The sequence below is a fragment of the Aulostomus chinensis genome, chromosome 14 (genome assembly GCF_037954235.1).
Source record: "Aulostomus chinensis isolate RoL2024-O1b breed Wild chromosome 14, RoL_Achi_v1.0, whole genome shotgun sequence".
Lineage (NCBI taxonomy): Eukaryota > Metazoa > Chordata > Actinopteri > Syngnathiformes > Aulostomidae > Aulostomus > Aulostomus chinensis.
Genome location: NC_141333.1, coordinates 8,248,947 through 8,270,321, shown reverse-complemented (window position 1 = coordinate 8,270,321; position 21,375 = coordinate 8,248,947). Strand labels below are relative to the sequence as shown.

The window sequence follows — 21,375 nt, the reverse complement described above, 5'->3', positions numbered from 1 at the left end:
AGTACTTGGCTACAGAAGTAAAAGAATCCTGATTACCTTCAGTTGAGGCTTCAGACGTCAAAAATCAAAACACACACTTCTGTCATCAGAGTAGATAACAAGCCTTTACAGTCCTGGACTGAGTAAAGGAGGGTAGATTTGAAGATTAAATCCCCCACTCTAACCTCTCATACACTTAGAGCCTCCTGAAGGTATGAAAAATGTCTTAAGGCCAGGAAAAAAAATATCAGATTTGATACAACAAATTACATTTCATTCCCATGGTTATGAGAGGAAAATAGTCATCACCGTCCATTTAAGGAGCTTCATTTGAAGAAACAAACTTTCCCCTCCTCTTTCCTTCCTTCCCTGCATGACCGCTTATGCGGAACAACTATGCCTCTCTGTGACGGGGCCAAACGCTCGTGGACTTTAAAAGCCAGCCTTACATTATACATTTCATATGGCATTTCTGAGTAGGCACTGATCTCACAGCTTGGCAGTGAATGTAAAGAGATGCCAGTTAAATGCAAACAAACCTTGGGGAGAGGCTGAGCCTTTGCAGAGGTACGGCCAAGTCTGCCTATTTAAGAGCTGCTCGCTCGAAAGAGGTGGGGGAAAAACGCAGCGTTTGAGGCAAGATCCACTGCTCATCTGTCCAACTGGCTGTTGCTGAAAGCCCACTTCCTTTTTGTTTAAAACAGGAGCCATATAAAAGAAGGAAAATGCGCATTATGCTCATTCTGTGAGACTAAACTAAACTCATCAAGTAAAATCACCAGGTGTCTGTGTGTGAACGTCTGAGGTGCAGTACTTGAAGGTGCCAGGAGATGGCACTTTGGTTTCAGTGAGGGCAGTGGTTGCTCCCTGAAGTGGAGACTACAAACGCGCCGCTACTGTACGGACAGTGCCACTGTGCTACAAGTTTATGTGAAGAATCTTAACAATAAACTAGTAATCAAACAATATTTAGAAACAGTATTGATTTCAGAGTGAATATTATCAGCATGTTTGACTTTATAATAACTATACGATCAACACATTACAGTCCAGAAATGAGATGTGAAACACTTCAGTTATTATGTTTAAACAAGCTTTTGCATGTAGACTCTTTAATAGCATTTTCTACCAATTTCTAAACTTAGTGGCTGGATAATGTTCAATATATGCAAAACCTATAACTTGTATTGAATACATATTAGCATAAGCCTGTTTGATCAGTCACATCAGTAATAGCTCCTCAGCGTGAACTCAGCAGCTCACTGATATGCATTTTTTCCTCATTAAACCACAGACACTTCCCAGGTTATGTACATTTGAGTCCGCTAGCCACAAACACATAGGCGTAACACAAATACACAAACTGGAGCCTGCTTAGTTTCTCTACTTCACATCTGTGTTACTTCCATGTTTCCCCTCCATCCAGAGCTGGGTGGTGTTTTCCGGCCTGGCATCTCTCCTGCTCCACCTGAGGAGTCCGGAGCCTGCGGCTGAGGCCGGCCACAAGCCTGCTGGCTGTCATTGTCCATTACGCTGTCCCAACCTCTTACACTCCTCTGCTCTCTTTGCAGCTGTCACTCTGCTGCCTGCAACCTGAGGCGAGCTACTGAGCACAGGCATGATTGTAGACACGCAAACGCACACACATACGGTACATGCTCGTGTACACAAAAGCTTAGGTATAGATACCCTGTCATTCTGCAGACGTTTACAGTACAATATGGACTGACAGCAGACATACAAAACTCTTACCAAGCACGTACACATAAACAGTAGTTTGTTGTATCAGATAAAAGTAAGCAGTCCAGTTCGGTCTTGTTTTTGTCAAATTAAAGGATGACTCCTACATTCTTAAACAGCAAGCTCGCCAAACACTACAAATCACACGCGTCGCAGAATACAGCTGAAATATGTACACATACAACAGCAGCACTTCCACTTTAGTACATGTGCAGTCTGATCAAACAGAATATGAATTTAATTAAGTCTCATGATTTTCCTATGATTAATTAAAAGGAGCTCTTCCTGGATCATTCATTTCAAGGCCGGACAGAGGGGTTTCATGAAAAAAAAAAAAGAAGAAAAAAAAGGAAGGATAAAAATGTGTCAGGCGTTTTCTTTCATAGAGAAATGTGGAATCTCTCTAATCAGTTCACATTTTTGGAGTGCATGTTGATGCAAAATGTTTCTCAATCCGCACAGCAGGCGAATGACCCTTTGTTGGTCACCCTGTCGGGGAAATGACCATGCAGAGATGCTGGGCGAAGGATGTAAAGAATGTGAGAGTATGTCAATTACTGTATAATATTAAATCATACGCTTATCAGAAATAATTAGGAGAGGGGGTGGGTCTCTTTCACCATCCTTAAAAGAAGTACTTTTCATTTCTTGTTCTAGATATTAAAAAATACTATTGAAAGTTGAGCTATTATTGCAAGGCGGAGACAGTCTGCATGAGTGGATTTTATGAAGAGAGACTGACATTTGTACATCTACAAATGAGGACTGGGAGATATTTTACAGAATAACAAGTTAGGAATGATGGTAGACCAAGGCATAGCTCAGTAAGAGTCTGTGTGTGGGCAGGTATGTGGATAAAGGCAACCCTTTTTTTTTTTTTTTCATTATACTTAACCTTTATTTAACCAGGTTAGTCCCACTGAGATCAATTTCTCGTGGAATGAACACCTGGTCCAGACATTTGTGGGCAGGACAATAGTATCAAGATTTCATAAGGAGAAATCTCAAGGAAAAGAAAACCGATAGAGAGGGGAGAGACAGCGAGAGAGATAAGATGGATGAAGTACAATAGTGAGGTTATTCCTGAAATGTAAATATGGTGTGCTTTAAGAAAATAAATGGGTAGCTTAGAGAGTAGGAACCTTGGGAAAAATCCATGAGAAACCTTAAAAAAAAAAAGCCTGCATTTTATTACCGACTTGGCAGTGGTATTCACCACCATTTAGAAGCAAACAGCTAAAGTATTTCCATTTGAATGTGATGTTTAATGCACCTTTTATAATGAAAGAAACCAAAACAAAATTGACTATTTCGAGAACGAACAAAACATTGGAAGCACTAGACAGCGAATCCTGACCAATTCTGGATTTCTGTGGCCAGATGCCATATTAGTAAAGAAGAAAATTCTGATGTTGATCTATCTGCCACGTTATATATTTGATTTCATTGTTTTTGGAATGTTCTTTCAATGTGTTGGGCAAACATTTATGAAAAAGACAAATGACGGACGCAGCCTTTTTCTAAATACTAAAAACCGTAGACCAAGGTATATACACAGAAATAATACTCTTCCCAGGGAAAATCATAATTATAAATCATCTCAAGAATCTATTTTTGATTAAATGCTGTAAAAATTGTTTCTATCTTGGAAGAAATGATAACATCTACCACAGAGAAACATTGGCCGATATCGACAGCCACACTGATTTATCGGCGGGGTTGAGTAGATCGTTCCATCGTGAAATGTTGCTTTCTCAATCTTTATTCTGAGTAACCTTGGTTGTTGTCAGACTTCAAACACGAACCCAGGAGGGACGTGAAGGATTTCAGTGTGTTTGTGTCAGGGTGAAACATTAAAACACCAGGGGAATGAACTATGTGTAACGTTAAAAAGACAGGAATGGCACGATGGTTGTGCACGTCTGAGAAGAAGAAACTGATGGATTTAAATGCAGCCACACACACACACACACACACATACACACACACACACACACACACACACACCCCAAACCAGTGCTTTGGGACATGCAACCCTGGGTCTTGTGTGTCCCTCCTTCAATGGTCCCCAGGGACCCGTTAGTGTGGCAATGAGCAGGGCTTAATGGTACGGACAGAGGTGTGAGAGTGTGTATATCCTGAATACGGTGTGTATGTGTTTGTGAGTGTGTGCACACATCAATTACATGTTAACTGTTAATCTGTGTGTATGTGTTTGCGTGTTGGTCCGTCTTTTGTGCGCCCTAGCTGGGGGAGGGTGTCCGAGGAGGCCCTTTTGGAAAAGTCCTAATTGCCGTTCCTCTCATCTCCCTGGCACGTCACGCCTTCCTCTACTTTAAGACTTTCCAGCTTCATCTCACTCACACACACACACACACACACACACACACACACACACACACACACACACACACACACACACACACACACACACACACACTAATTAGAGACAGCACAACCTCCCCTTATCACACTCTTACATGACTGTGACCAAAATGTCACTGTGTGCGTGCAGGCATGTTTTTTTTTGTATTTGTTTTTTTCACTTGCTGTGTTTTAATTTAACAACAAGGGGTAAAGCTATGAGATGGGAGATTTACCTGAGGCTGTATGACTGCAAGGTGCAGATGTGAGAAATCTGAATAACCAAAACTTCTGATACCAAAATATGTAAGTGAACATTTACACTGCCATCATTTTCAAACATTACCTCTCCAGATACATTTATTGATGAATGTGTAGTTTGTGAGCGTGCGTGTACTCGCACGTCAGCTCTGCACACAAAGAGAAAAAAAAAAAAAAGAAAGATGTGCAATCCACTTATGGTGCACAAGCATATTTTTCAGAGGAAATGCTGACCAGCAGATGAGTTGTTTCTACTGTCCGTGCTGTTCAGAGGAAAATACTGAATGTACAACAAGAGCGCGTTGAAAGAAAAGAAAATGCTTATCATTACATTTGGCACCCTGACAAAGTAATGTACTTCTAAGAGCTGGCACGAGAGAGAGAGAGAGAGAGAGAGAGAGAGAGAGAGAGAGAGAGGACGGAGCGAGAGAGAGGAGGGAGGGAGAGAGAGAAAGCGAGAGAGGGAGAACGCAGAGGAATGAAGATAAAAAGGAAGAGAGCTGGTGGGGTGGAGGAAGGAGAAAAAGAAATGAGTGAGAAGAAAGTGGACAGAAAGAGTAGAGAAGTGGAACGCTGCATCCATGTCGGTCAAGCTCTGGTATGATCAGTCGTGCAGCTGTAGTTAACTCATTTACTGTGTGTGTGTGTGTGTGTGTATGTGCGCGCGTGTGTGTGTATCGTACCCGTCTCATCTTCTGCAGTCTCCTTGGAGACAGGCTCTTGGTGCTGGTGGGAGACCCCGCACAGACTGTCATCCCCTCTTCTTCTTCTTCCTGAGAGGGAGGAATGTAGATCTTAGATGTTTTGTGTTACACACCAACGAAACTCGCAACATAACTACAGTATCAGTTAGTTGGTGACGGTTTTGTGTGAGACGTCCAGAACACAACCCATATAAAGCATTTCTCCCACATGTAAGGTCATCAAGAATCTGGGCTGCGATTCTTCGGCTACATTTTTTCAAAGGATAAAGAGTGAATGTTCTAAATTGTTATATTTATTGTCAAATTCTTTACACTGTTCCATCAGCCACATTGTTGTGCTGGGTGACACGACGTCTTCCTTTGTTACACACACACACACGCACACACACACACACACACACACACACACGCACACACGCACACACGCACACACAAAGCCACAGCTGAAATAGTTTTAACTGCTGTTCAATACTAAAAACTACAGCAGTTTCACCAAATAAGACCAAGAGAGACTGTAATCCAAAACAGACCCATGGTTGGTTTTGGTCCTTGGGTTTGTCTCTTAAAATTGATATAGAGAATGTCACAATTTTATGAAAATCTTATTGAAATCACATTACAACCTTGTGTAATATCCAAATATCAAAAGTTGCGATGTTTGCCTCAGGCCAAATGTGTGTCAAAATACTGTTCAGAGTGAAGTACTGCGGTGCCACAGAGATACCCCAACCTGCAAATTGTAGTCTGCAGACTTAAGACAACATCTTTGTCTGGCACAGATCCCTGCAAAAATCACGCCATAATCATTTCTTCCTCTCTTTTGTTTTTACATGTGAATAAAGACACAAAAAAGAATTCCCAATATTGTGTATAGCAATTCTGCTTAAATTCGTCTAAATCCTTCAACCCTTATTATCACCATCTAAGTTCCACTCCAATATCTCGCAAATCCAATATGGAGAGCTTTTTTCCCCCTACAACTGGCGAAGGTAATAATCAACATAACCACCTGTAAACGGTTTAATTTCAATATTTTTTGTCCCTTTACCGTCTCTGCGTAGATGACTGCAGCTGGCAGCGACATGAATGCTACTCAGATTAAAAGAGCTGTGTTCCTAAGAATCTTGAGTTTACTCGTCTTCCCACAGCACACAAAATTTGTTCTTTGAAAGTCGTCTAATTGAAATAGATTTTAGCACTTCTATTAGCCCCTCCTGCTTGCTTGTTTGCCTACACTTTGCAGAACACTGCACACTCATCGTGTTCCTCATCTCTCTCTCTCTCTCTCTCTCTCTCTCTGTTTCTCACTGACGGATCAAACTGCTATTGCCTTATCAAATCCATCAGGCTTATGGAAACATACACCTCGTTACATTAGCTTTGAGGAAATCACAGGCTCACTGATGAAATATGCAGACAATAAAAGAGAAGGAGAGGTTGGGGCTCGGATGACATGACAGGCCATAGCCAGAGGGGCGTTGGTTAAAAATGTACAGCCCTGAACAAAGCGCTAAGCAGGCTTCAGCAGTCATTAAAGGCCCCTGTGTCAGAATCACACACTCCATGTAAAGCAGCCTTCCTGCCTGTTTCTATGAGGGGGGCGTATGTCTATTCATGCACCTCAGAACAGAGTTTTGTGTATATGTATGTGTGCGCATGGGACTCACGGAGGTGTGAAGAGGAAGTGTACGCTACTCACCCGAGCTTTAAGTCTGCCCTTAATGTCCCGGATGCCCCTCTTGGCGTGACTTTTGGCCTAGGAGGGAGAACAAAACACACATGCGCTCAAGCATACACAGATTATTAATCAAAACATTAACATTCTGTTCTGGTCTCATGAAACATCAAGAAATGCTTTGATCCCTGTGGCAAAAACAGGGAGACAAAAGGCTGGATGAGAGAGTCTCGCGCACGAAAACATGAAAGGGCACCCTGACCACCTATCGCAGAGAACATCCCGGCTCTGTCACCAACGCTTCCTCCTCCTAAATGAATTGCTGCTAATGCCTCATATGTACATACGTTTTTATCCAAACAAGCTGCAACATGTCGTCATGTGAGATCTATTTCAATTAGTTTTCAGTGTGAACGGGGAAGCTTGTCACGCAGGATTTGAGAAGAGCTTACCTTTGTAACAGCTGTATTGATGAGAGCTCCTCCTCTCTGTTACAATACACAAAACAATCACACACACAGCCAACACAACCATGTTAATTATTAACACAGGCACACAGGTAAGGCTGGCTGATTGTTCCGTATCCTTTATCCTAATTTATCCCATCATATCATGACAACATTACAACATTTCTGTCATTCACATTGATGAATTGTCTCATTGCTTTGATTATCTTACATGTGCCATACAATTACACTCGGAGCATTACTATTAAAATACAGTGATGAAAATTGCAGCCATGCTGCAGCTGTAAATAACCTCGTAATACATCTTCAGTAAAACACTGGTATCATATCGCTGAGCCACATGATTCATAGCTTTCAGGAGGTTTTTATTTAGAAGCAGCAGGCCAGCAAGCGATAGAAGGGACGGCTGATGATTGATTCCTACTTTGAGGTCTGCAGACTGACATTATGGAACCCAGTCTCTCTCTGTTGCCTGTCTTCTCTTCTCTCCGAGTTGCTGCATCTCTCCTAATTCCTTTGGCATCTCACTCTTTCTCTGTTTGGTCTTTAGTGTTAGCACAAAGCGATGGCTAAATGGCTAAATAGAGTAAATCGCAGACAGCGTTTCAGAAGTTGGCAGAGGGAGAGGAGGAGAGGGGCCGAGGTGAAGGCCCCTCTTATAGATCCCTGTCAGTCAGGAAATGTGAACTTTAACAAACCTTTGAAGAGCACTCTAGAGAACTAATTCAGCCTTAGCTGACGGCGGGGGGAGAGTGGGAGGGTGAGTGAGAGATACTCAGTGAGTGAGAAAGAGACGGAGGGGGGCTGTGACAGAGATGAAAAGAGAGAGAGAGAGAGATAAAGAGACACCGACAGAGGAGAGAAGGGAAGAGACAGAGGGAGATGAAGAAGGAGAGAGATCTGTGTTCTTGGGTCGGTTTAACGCAGTAACGCCTGTGTTTGCTGCCAGATCAACATGTCATGTCGGAAGATGTCTTGTCACTTCAAATCACTTCTGTCTCCCTCCCTGTCTGCCTCCACTGTCCTGCTGCATGCACCGCTTCCCACACTCCACTTGGATCCGTAGACTCAGGCAGCCCCTTCACTCCATCCACCACTGAGACTTGAAACACTGACTGTGTCACAATTTTAATTGAGTTTAAATTCAAACATTGAGCTCTGATACACAGGAAATCATTACGCACCTTCACCGTGTGCATCCACTGCTGATAAGACTTTGAATTACCTGAGGACGAGAAGTATTTATTTGACACCGTGACATTTTCTATTATCATTGATTAATCCGCTGCTTCATTTTCCAGGATTTATCATTTAATCTATAAAATCAAGAAAACTCGTCACAATGTCCCAGAGCCCAAAATGACGAATTCAAAATGCTTTTTTTTTGGTCCATATAATACCAAACAACTTCATGTTCTGTCTTCAAAACCCCAAAAGGAAGATATTTAAGAGTCTGGAACCTTCAAATATTTGACTTTTATAAAATTAAAAATAAATTATTAAAATAGCTGGTGATTAATTGGACATTTGCAAATTACTGAACCCTTTAAATTTAAGACAAATCTATTCATGTGTCTAATCAGTCCATAAGAGAGTACAAGTGTCAATAAAGACAGTCACATAAGTTGCTTTGCCTTTTTTTTTTTTTTTTTTTACACGTCTTCTCTGTAACCCATGTTGAATTAAAATATTAGTTAAAGGGAATTCAACTGTTGGATGTAAAATTAGTCTTAAGGAAGCGCAGAAATTTGATTTGAGTGACTCCTACAGCAGGAATCTCTCTCGACGGCAGTGTCAGCTTCAGAAATCACTCACCTGATGGGAGTTTTTGCAGGTGCATCTGGATCGTTTTGGTTTTTTTTGTGTTTTTTTTGTTTCAAGTAAACACAACTCGAGGTGTTCGGATCAAAACAAAATCCCACAATTCATCTAAACATTCCTGTGGGATTCGTTCAAACTCCTGATGTCCCCACATGTAATAATTCTCATTCCTGCCAAAACATATTTAACTCTTTAATCAATCTTTTTTTTTTTTTTTTTTTTGCCACATCCAGTCAGATTAAAAGTAACCTTCTTATCACTTCTAATAGGAGATTTCTGCAACAGATCACAATGCAGATGCACGTCAAGCATGAATTAAACCGATTCACTTTGAAGGGTGGCGCTTCACAGTGATTACGGAACGGCTAAGACCCACATGAAGGCATAATTCAAAGCCTGGCTTGTCTTTTATATCAACAATAATTAAATTCCATTACTCGAAATATGAATGCCTCATGTTGACACACGTGAGTTCACAAGAAATTTACAACAGGCCTAACCAACCAGCGTGTGAAAATCAGAGACGTTTTCAAAAACCAGTGCATTATTTATTAGAATTCTTGTAAAGTTTGATACTAGTTGTACAATAATTGGCCAGTAAAATGCTCTGAATACCCTTTTTTTTTTTTTTTTAAATTTTCAACATGTAAATTTTGTTCCCTGGTTTTACTTGAGCACAATAACTTTTGCCTACTGCGTGAAATATGGCGAGTAAATACAATCTGACTAATTGATGGACAGGTCTGGCACCACTCACTTCCACAGAAGCCCCCCTCTGTGATCTCCTCTTCAAACACGTCGGTGAAGCCGCGGCCTGCGTTCAATTTGGCCAGCCGTCCATCGATGAACTACAAACCATAAATTACAATTTGCTTATTAAAGGGGGGGGGGGGGGGGGGACGGGGACGTGGACACACTTAAACTGATACACACACACACACACACACAAGGATTCAAACACTCAGGCAACAGGGGGGTGTTATTAATCCTACCTGACGGAAACTACATCCCAAGATTAGGTGGGTTGCAGGTAATAGGGATTTGGTAATGTGGAGCAGGTGAGGGATTAGAGCAGCGGGCTGCATGCTGCACACTCTGAGACAGGAGGAAGTTTCATTTCCTCTCTTTGTAACACATAAAAGTCCATCTCATAAATATGGAGCTAACAGCCCAGACAGACACACATTTCAGGAAAGTAAACACACACGTACATTTGACTCATGCATACTTGAGCATTTGTGATTAACTCAATAAAAATAACAGCATTCTTGAGACATTAAAGCATGAAGAACGTCTTTTACAGGCCACAGCCAATATAAAACGAGGGATGAGATTACGAGGAGGAAGGAAAACACTAAATGATGTCTTTAATAGTTTCGAACATATCAAAAGGCTTTCTTTGTTTTCCATTACAAGGAGTGATCTAATGGCCTGCTGTAGCATATTATATGTCATCTAACTAGCTGTCTGCTGTAGTTTATGTAGACCATATCCCAATGGCTAAATTCATTTCAAACTTTCTTCAGACATTCTTGAGCTCATCTTGAGAGAAAAAAGTTGAAAAAGTCATTCACTGGCCATATGATATTTTTCATTTTTATGGCGTTGTGCTAATTTGAAGAAAAAAAATAGGGCAGAATTATTTTGATAACCAGCAAATGTACAATCTACAGGCTCATTTTTCGGTTGATAATTTCTCTCCACATAAAAAAAAAAAATACAAATTTATTTGCAAAGGTAGGAGGGAAAAGCAAAAACTCAGCAATGAGGTCCATTGAAACAAATAAGGCTTTTGGATTTGAAGGTAAAATTCATGATCAAAACTTCCTACCTTTCATATTTGTATTCTTAAAAAAGAAAAATCGAAAAAATATCTCTGGATAAAAATACTTTTTAGATTTTTTTTTTAGCTGCAGCAATCCTACTCTCACCTTTGCAAGTGTCTCCAAAGTGCAACAACAGTGTGGTTTGATTTAAGGTGCGTGTCCTCAGGGACATCCTGCTAACTAGCAAGCGACACAGCCGCCTGCTCCTCTGGTCAGGAGAGCCGGAGACTCGTCATTAGATGGTTTTAATGAGAGGTGAGGCTGCAGCTTCCAACTACTGCGCCGCTACTTGGCTGGCCCAATTAGTGCAGATAATCAACCCAAATCATCACTTAGCCAAAGAAGCCTCCACTCATCTCCCCCGTCTCCACACACACACACACACACACACACACACACACACACACACACACACACACACACACACCGGCCAGATTACCTGCCTCACTCTGGGCCTTAATTAGACATTGTTCAACAATGGCAGACTGTGATATCACACACTTGCGCAGGCGCACACACACGCACACACACACACGCACACACACACACACACACACACACACACACACACACACACACACACACACAACCAGACTAAAAAGAAACAAAAAAAAAACCACTTGTTCAGGAACTTCAGCATATACACAATCAAACGTGCAAGGATTTTTCCTTTTTTTGGACCCCACCAAGATATGAATAATGAAATTATGAATGAGTCTTTTTTTTTTTTAATTACAAAAAGACTTATTCTGATGTTCTCCACCTGGTCCATCCACATTCACATACTTTAGTCAGCACATGCAGGACAGATTCAGGCACGTCGAGCTCTTGGATGCAAATTCTCTCCCAATCTCTTCATGTCCTTGTGTTTCCTCTCGCTGTTTTAGCTCCAGACAGTATCGAGAGTGAGTGATCCCATCTGGCTACCAGCGCGAATCGGCACAATGGTGGAGATTTATTACCTCCGCCAAGAAGGTTACACAATATTTTCACCCGAGTCTGCCGGTTTATTTCTCTGACTGTCTGTCACCAGGATTACACAAAAAACAACCAGGCCAATTTTCCTGACACTTAGTGGAGGAACCAAGGAAGAGGTTTCACACACACACACACACACACACACACACACACACACACACACACACACACACACACACACACACACACACAAACACAAAAGGCTTTGGTGGTGGAGTTGTGTGATCTTAAGGAAGGTCTTGAAATCATGGAGCCGGACATTGAGATTAGGTCTACAGAGGGTTTTAGTTGCAGAGATATACTTATGAAACATAACAACGATTATTTCATTCGCAGAACTTTGACCCTAAACTTTACAGGGTGTATTAAAGAGAGAGGAAAATCAGCTGCGTGTTTCCGGGGGGTGCTTGGACTTCACACCATCTTGTGTGTTGAAATCCAAATTTGACTAAAAAAGAAGAGGCCAGTGTACGAAATGGCAACCATTAATTTTACTGTTTAGACTGAGGGTTGTCAATAAAACATTAACAAAAAGGTGATAAATTAAATGACCTGCTTTAAACACTGGGCCTAAAAAGCCGAGAGAAAGTTTCTACATGGAGGAATTCTGTGTTTCTGGAGCTGGTATCGAGCTTCTGGCCATGATGGCAGGTTCATGGACTACTCCTACCAGCTCATTTTAATTGCACTGACATTTTATCTTGGGGACTCAGACGGAAAAAACAATATGATCAGTCTTTAAATGAAACAATTTTAGTCCCAATGATCTGAAAAATGTTTTTAGATATTAGATTTATAGACACTGGAACAGATGGATGATTATGGATTTATGGGGTGTGGATCGTCAACAGAAGCTCTGGCAGTGAATCAAGTCGCCCCTACAGACTCAATAAAACTGTATACAACCAAGTTTTATCATTAGGAGAATTTTATTATAGAATCCGTCTCTGCTTGCACAGCACAAACGTGTGTTTGTGTGTGTGTGTGTGTGTGTGTGTGTGTGTGTGTGTGTGTGTGTGTGTGTGTGTAGGAGCTGAGGATGGTTGATAGGAAGCAGGTTAATGTCAACACGCTTTCCCCCGCATTCTTTCGGGGAAGTTTCTCCCACTTGTTCAGAGCAGAGATGGGCTGGTGGACACAAAACTTTGTGTGTGTGTGTGTGTGTATTTAGGTGTGTGTGTGTGTGTGTGTGTGTGTGTGTGTGTGTGTGTGTGTGTGTGTGTGTGTGTATTTAGGTTGAGTTAAACATCTATATTTCATCAGAAAATGGGATAAAATGACATTTGCGTCTGCTATTTGTTGCCTTGGCACATAATTCTTCTTCTCAGTGTGGATGCAATCTTCTCCTATTCTGCATTGCTTTGAGGTTTATTTACAGTGCAGTAATTTCGAAGGCGCTCTTATCAAAACAGCTTGCAAAGGCAACGTTGCTCCAATGAAAACTTTAATTAAGCTATCGACAGACATAATTGGCTTCCACATCATGTGACAGAACAATGGTTTCTATGTACGCTCTGTAATTTGGCTCTTGAAGTATTATTAATCTTTAGCAGGACTTGCATCATGGACTTCATGCTGTTTCCTTTTAAAACTGGAATTACTTTCAGTTGACCACAAAGCAAGAGAGCTGCTTTACAAGGAAAGACAACACAAATCGCAACATAAAATTGCCTGCAGAAAAAAGCAATTTCCTGCTGAGATGGTAACACCTCAAATGCAGGTAACGCCTTAATATTACGCATATGTGCTTCAAACGGTTGTAATGTGTGTTGCGGTTTCCCAGACCCACTAATATGGTTTGAGTTTGGCTCATGTTTAAAGCGACTGGTACCAGTGTAGAGCTGACAGTGAAAAATGCCACACCTTGGCTATTGTTTGCAACTGAACGAATGATACACATCACTGACTGTATTCTGTCAGACATTCTGTTTCAGTCGAGCACTGGTGATTGGTTGTTGTTACACGAATCAAGCTGAAAACGTGACGGAGACACTCCAGGGACCTTCCCTGCCAACAGTCCCTTTTGGGCATAAAAGCACAAACTGTTTAACTTGAGTTCAGGAAAAAACAAACAAACAAAACAACTAACTTATTAATATGGTGCAAAAAAAAAATGTCCTTCCTGGCTCCTACTGTAATATCAACAACAAAACATCGGTGGATTTCAATCTTTTTTATAAGACGATACATAGCAGGGGCAGTTTAAATAGAATGTGTATGTATAATGTAACAATAAAGGCAATATACTGGATTATAGATGCAGCCTCTCTCTTGAGCAAACGGCTTTAAAACATAATAAGAGTTGGTAAAGTATACAAGCAATCAATAACAAAACAACGAGCAGAGGCACTGGAAAGTATCCAGACATCCTCAGCTCCAGAGTTAGCACTTACACATTTGAAAAATCTGTGTGTGCGGCCACACAAGTTGTGTGTATTGAGTATTTGTGTATTTTTTGAGCGGATGTGGGTCATGGCCAGAGCAAACCACTGGCATCTTACTTTAGTAGAAAGAGGAGTGGAGGAGATAAGCTCATCCCATCCCCCGTGCTGGAGAGCAGATAAGGGCCCCGTTTCCCAACGCTACCACGAAGGCAGGAGCCAGCCGGGAGGATGCTTTGAACTGCTGCTCACTATCTGCTCTGCCTGGGAAAATTATAGATGGAGCAGAGTGTCCAGAGAAACAAAAGGCTGATTGAGGGCCGCGGTGGCGTACTCTAGGGGGTAAATCACACTACTATCACGGGTCAGAGATCACAAAGAAAAGTTCAAGGGGGGTAAAGGAAATTTCTTCTGAGCCAGAGGTGTCTTTCTCTCGCTCTGGCTCAACTGAGTTTACTGTTGCTGAAGGGATTTGGGGGGGGGGCGGGGGGGGGGGGGGAACATATTAAGTATACATGAGTGATTGTAAGGAAAACTCCTGTAAACACACATGAATAAAGGATACCTGCTCACATACGCTGCACATAAATAAACACATAACCACAGCAGAGTTGACAATATCTGCCAGCGGTGAATTCTCGCTTTTTTTTTTTGTTTGTTTTTTTGTCTTAGTTGAAATTCTCATCACATGTTAATAACAGTCTTGATTGGGCCTGACGTTCGTTCACCGGGCAAAATGGAGCGAACAGAGACACATTAAGACGTGCGTGCGGAGATGAGCACAGTCAACATTTTCTAGGGGTCAATAACCGTCTCTCTCTTCACCATTTCCCCTCACTCCAAACACCTGTCAAGATTCTAAAAGCTAACTTTACTGAACAGACAGTTTGCTGAGCACAAGAAGTGTTGAGAGACATCTTTCATCTGAGAAAAAAATAAAATAAAAAAATAGAAGACTTTTACCCTTCTAAATAAAAATATCAGCACAAAAAAACTAAACTACTAACAAATACACTGACATTGATGGGAGAGGACAGCTTGCCTATAGCTAGCGGGATGGAGCTGTGCACCTGTCAATGTACCCGTGCATGTGACAAATGAGATGTTTAGCCCACTAAAATGTTGATCTGAGAGAAGGTTCCTCAGGCTGAAGATCTCCACATTTCTCTTGTACATTTTCTCAGGTCGAATCCAATTTTTTTTTTTTTTTTTTTACTGTTTATAACATGCCACGTTGAGTAGTACATGCGCGCGCGCGCACACACACACACACACACACACACACACACACACACACACACACACACACACACACACTGTAGGGTAGCTGTCTGTACCTGTTTGAAGAGCTGCAGGTTGACAGCCATGGACAAAAAGTTCCTCATGGTGCTGGAGCGGTGGTTCACAAAGCTCTCCTCACAGAATGTTATTGGCTCCCCCTGAAGTGTCCACAGAAACATTATTGTCAAACAGTAAAATAAAATATTAATATTCATACATTTTGGCTTGAGATTCTCTGTTTCTAACCACAGTTATTTAGTTCAGATAATAGCAGCAGGAAGGAATGTGTTCAGAGTCTTGACAGGCGAGTGGCCTACATTAACAAAGCTGCTTATAATATCACGAGCAGCACTTGGTCATTCACAACCTTTTTGTTGTTATTTTGAGTGTAAATTCTCCCTTAATAAGTAACTATTTCATTAAATTTCTTCACTAAAAGGGCCTGAAAACAGAAAAATAAAAAAAGGGTCGAGCGATGGAGAGGAAGGGGGGGGGGGGGAAGCGAAATAAAAAGCCCCTTTAAAACAGCTCCCCTGGCAGAGCGCTGCCGAACTCCCTCAGACCAAAAGACAGAGTCCCAGTAAACTCCACAGTGCGCCACATGAACACACTATTACTATTTCTTACATCATGTCTGTTGGCCTGTGAGCTGTAGACACAGAGGATGACAACAAAACCACTGCAGGCCAATCACATGGAGCCCCACGGTCATTTCCAATTCATGCTTTCTCATAATTAACATAATTCCTGCATATTCCAATGATGCTCTATATTCGTCGGGTGTAAAACAATGTGCTTTGTCTGTTTCTGGCTATGAGCACAGTGTGGCACATAAAAACAACTTAACAACACTAGAGAATAACCCCATTTTTAGGGATGGGCGGATGATAGCAGTGGCCCAAATTACATCACAAGAATAATGTTCCACTTACATCACTAAAAGTTTTTTTTTTTTTTTAATGGCGTATTCTCTCATAAAGCACAAGTGAAGTAGCTTGGGTTATAGTTTAATCATCTTTCCAGTCTCCACTGGCTGCTGCAGCCTCAGACCAAACTGCAGCAAACAAGAGTGAAAAACACACCCAGACCAACAACTAACTGCTACTATAAAACTTTCCAAGACAACTGAGATTAATTCTGTGCACACATCAGCGTCCAAGAAAATCCATTGGTGTGCTCAGGCCTGCGATAAAGGTCAACTTCTTAAAAATACTAAAGGAAGACAGTGACATAAACACTGAGTCACCATTAAGGCTGGGAGATACAAGCAAAACCTCATAACCCCACTCATTTCTTGGTTGTTTATTTAAAATCCCTGAAAGGAAGGGCCTACTTTTTCAATCCTATTTCAAGGTATATTCCCAACAAATGAAAGGTATTAACTCCATCCATCCATCCATCCATCCATCCATTTTCTATCCTGTTAAGGGTCGCAGAAGTGTGGAGCCTATCTCAGCAGCCTTTGGGCAAGAGGCGGGGTTCACCCTGGACAGGTCACCAGTCCATCACAGGGCCAACACATAGAGACAGACAACCATTCACACTCACAGTCACACCTACGGTCAATTTAGAGTATCAATCAGCCTCGTCCCCTCTTGATGTCTTTGGACTGTGGGAGGAAGCTGGAGTACCAGAGAGAACCCACACAGGAACAGGGAGAACATGCAGACTCCACACAGAAAGATCCTGTGCTGGAGCCGGGGGTCGAACCCGGAACCTTCTTGCTGTGAGGCGACAGTGCTGACCACTGCACCACCATGCCACCAGGTATTCACTCATACTCGATTATTCTATTCCTTTTATTAACTTCTGTGCTCATTTTTAATCAACTGAATGTCAGGTGATCAGTGCCAGAGCGAGTTTTCTCTTGCTGGTGATGCAGTTTTAGCACTCAGCAGGAGACCAGAAATATACCGGTCACACTGCTTCCAGGTGAGATGTTGCAATGGTTAAATAATCACCGAAAGGGCACCACATTGGCTTCTCCATGGTTAATTGGAGAAGGTTGAATGAGGTCATAAAAGTTAACACCATGATTAACAGAGATAAATGAAATAAAAAACACCAGCAAAATCCCAACGTACCCGCACAGCCAGCGTGTTAGGTTCAGTTTTTAAAACGGTCCGTGTTGCTTATACACGTGTGATGGCATCCTGGTCTGCATCATCCAGGGTTTTCTAATTATGCACTTTCATAGCACAGAGCGCACAACCTAAGAATGAGACACCCCCCCACCCCCACCCCGCCAAACGTGGCTTCATCAACGGTGGTAAAAATTAATTTGAAATGCTATTTCAGGTTCGAGCATCGACAGGGGCTGAAAATGATGACCTCAGGATGATATTCTAATCAGCTGATTGCTTTTCATCTCATTATCATTTTCCAGGATTGTTTCATTTACAACTCAGCAAGACTCCCACCAAGAATCCACACCCCTCCTTCTGTCAAGACATATGGGCCTGTGAACCGCCTCGCCTCGCTACTGTCAGGGAATATCTTTACTTTGGCTAAAAAACAAACAAACAAAAAAAAACAGCGTGATATTTTTCTAAATATCAGGGTATATGACTAGCATCTTCAGAAAGACAGAGGTGTAATTGTTCATTATTGTGTGTGCACGTGTGTTAACTTTGAGGCTTGTTTTAAAGCAAACCACCGACAGCATGAGTCAACTGAGAAATTACTGCATGCTGCGTACATGCACGCAAACACACACATCCACACACTGAGTCTCAGTGCTCGTGTCAGAGGGGAGGCAGTTTGTTTCATATACTGTCTGTATACAGAGAAAAGAAAGACAGCATCAATAATGTAGCATCTTGACTCCGGGAGTCCACAAAGTCCAATTAATCTCAAAGCCAAAGGAACAAAGGCTTCGCTATTTGACAAACAGGACATGCTGTAGTTTGCTCTGCTCTGACTCAGACATGATAAGCAGAAAAGATACAGAAAAGAAATGTTAGGGGGGCTTAGTAAAAGAGAGTAAAACACCAAAGGTGGCTAAAAGGGATCTTCAAAGGGAATGTCCTGAGTCTTTTCAACTCCTCTGACATTTCACTGCCTCAGACAGGCCCACCGTAGACCTGCACTACACCCGAACGCGCACCGTTTACCTGCCTTCAAAACAGCCCCATCTAACAATTAGAAGATTGTTATTCGGGGAAATAGAGATGATTTCACAATCTAAAGAGCAAATATTTATTCTATTCATACTTGCGAATGAATTTATGGTGTTTACACTCAATCTAGTACCGTTAAACTGTCTTTTTATTCATAAGAAATACTTTCACCATTGTTGTGGTATTTATTAATCAGTCTTGTGGGAACTCTTCTTCATATTCATGCTGTTTTTGTCTTGGCTCTGTGTGATGATTCATTAGAATGAGGTATTACAGGAGGGGTGCTGATGCAGAAGGCAAATTAAAATGTAATAAAATGAAAATTAAGTCATTTGATGATATGAGCAGAACCCCCCCCCCCCCCAAAAAAAGACTTTTTTTGTCATAGTTATACTGTAGAGGATTCAACTCTGCTCTAAATTCTAACTTTTTAAAGATGATTTGATTTACATGCTGTGGTTTGCGGAGGCCTTGAGAGGTGTTTCTAATATTTTTACCACCAAATTTACATACCTGAGCATCAGAATAGCAGAATTTCAATATACTGCACTACAGTACAGTCTCAACAATGAAAGTAGATTTATTACCTTTCCGACAAAATGTAAAATCACGAGCTTCGTCAAAGTGGAGTTACATTGTCGATGTGTACACTGGGATGTAGTCAGTGAGTGTATGTTTCTGAAGGCGTCTTACAGGTCTGTATCTGAGGGCGTCTCTGTAGGAACCGAACAGAGCGGCCTGCGCTCGCAGGAAGGACCGAGCCACACCACTGCCAGTCGCTGTCGACTGCTTCTTGAGCTTGCTCTTCAGAGAGGACACCTGGGGGAAAACGTAAAGAAAAGAATGTTGAGAGAGAAAGAGTGGGACATGGCAAGAGAGAAAGACAGAGAGAGAGAGAGAGAGAGAGAGACAGATAGACAGAGAAACAGAGAGAGAGCGAGAGAAGGGGAGGGATGGGGGGGCACAAGTTAAATTATCACCTCTGAAATTGGTGAAGGAAGCAGCTAGCCCATTCTGGGTGTGAAGTATCACATTTGCAGGTCATCCCAAAAAAGGAAAAAATGAAAGGGAAGCGCTTCAGCCTTTCCTCCATGCTTAACTGTTGTGCTGCTGGGAGCACCTGCTGCTTTGCTAATTGAGCAGAGGATGGGGAGCAGCGAGTCGGAGGGGGCAGCAGAGAGGAAATGGAAACTTGCATCTCTTCCTCTCTGTCTCCACCCTGACACCCCCACTTTCCTTGCCACCACCTTTTTACTTTTCATTTCTCCCTCCATTTCTTACTCGCCTACTTGTTCCTTCCAGCCCTCCCTGTTTTCCCCTCCCTCCTGTTGGCTCTCCTGGACTCCCTCTAGAAAGGGACTCTTGACATAAAATGTCTTTAATTATTTTCCCCTCTCCTGGCTGTGTCTCCAAGACTCCAGGCGAGAGTAGAGGAGCCGCAAGCCCGAGCTTGTTTTAGGATGACAAAAGATTCACCCTGGCCATGGGACCTGGGGAGTCGGGGAAGGAAGTTGTCAAGAGGCTCTCCTCACCTGCTCAGCAGTAGTCTGACTGTGATGTGGCAGAGCGAGGAGGAGGAGGAGGAGGAGGAGGAGGAGGCAGCACAGATAGCAAGGGACTGCTGCTCTCTGTGTGGGCCGTGCCAGCTTAGCACAAAAGAGTGACTGGGCGGCACAGACGGCTCGATGACAGTGATGCTGCTTGGTGGGGGCCGATAAGAGCAAAAAGTTGAACATTTAACCCAGTGAATGACAATGAAGGAACCGTAACGACTGAATATCAATTTTGATTGATCTATTTAGTATTCTACACTTCACACAGGCACTTGGATCAATGCTTTGTCTCCAAATCCGGTGTACAGAAAACAGACACCTACGGCACTCTAACTAAGGATTGATTAAGGGCACAGAAAATAGGTGTGTGTGTTTTCGTAGCACAACAGTCAATTAACGTATTGGTTAGCGGTTATCCTACGCATGACACTGCGCTGCATATTTCACCAGTCCATTCCTTCAAGGGCGAAATCATGGAGGAGATGTGTGGCTGGTCCCAAAGAGAACCCTTTCCCAGGGCTATTCCTCGTCCTTTTAATGAAAGAGGAGTTAGAACACAGTTCTGAGGACTAAATTGACAATGTGAGCACGTGTTTAGAGGGACGCACAATATCTTTTTTTATATATATATTTAAAACCAAAATTCAACTGAAATAAACAAGGTTTAATGAGACACATCACTCACCGCATATTTTAAAATCTACATTTTCAATATATTGTGTATTAGATTGGTATTTTCATAGTATTGGGGAGGGTACGATACACGGTTGTGTCCTTCGCCTCTCAACATGCATTGTACGGTATTAACGTCTGTTACTTACCACTAATGTTTTTCTGTCACTGTGTGCGTCACGTCTATCTGACTTGTTCACCCCTGTACAGAAATGTTTTTTCTTTCTTGTAGAACTTCTGATTTCAATCATCCATTAAATTTTATTTAGAAAGCTTGAAATTGCAGATCGAAATTTACCTTGAGGGACTTCACAATCTGGACTCAGTGATGTGTGAATTAAATTCCTCTTCTCTCTTTGAAAGCCAATTCACTGTATTAGGATCTGATGATGAAACGTTACTGTTCACATCAACGTTTGTCTGGTAAGACGTAGGGAGAGTTCTGTGCTATCTTCTTTATCACCTATTATATCGCTACCACAAAAAAAAAATAAAAAATACTGTGAAATATTGCGATTTAAAACCAATATCTCTCATCTCGAGTGTGTATCAGT

The 21,375-nt window shown here is 41.9% G+C and overlaps 1 protein-coding gene across 3 annotated transcripts in view; it reads right to left on the bottom strand.

The window, feature by feature from the left end:
- dennd1b (DENN/MADD domain containing 1B) overlaps positions 1–21,375 on the bottom strand; it is a 104,517-nt gene that overhangs the window by 8,114 nt on the left and 75,028 nt on the right. For all 3 annotated transcript variants that reach the window (XM_086225439.1, XM_086225440.1, XM_086225441.1), the window contains 7 exons: positions 19,290–19,415; positions 15,534–15,635; positions 9,769–9,859; positions 8,375–8,415; positions 7,176–7,211; positions 6,748–6,804; positions 5,028–5,117 (listed from right to left, as the gene is read on the bottom strand). In XM_086225439.1, the coding sequence (XP_086081565.1) occupies positions 5,028–5,117; positions 6,748–6,804; positions 7,176–7,211; positions 8,375–8,415; positions 9,769–9,859; positions 15,534–15,635; positions 19,290–19,415 (543 nt within the window). The remainder of the gene's footprint in view (positions 1–5,027; positions 5,118–6,747; positions 6,805–7,175; positions 7,212–8,374; positions 8,416–9,768; positions 9,860–15,533; positions 15,636–19,289; positions 19,416–21,375) is intronic.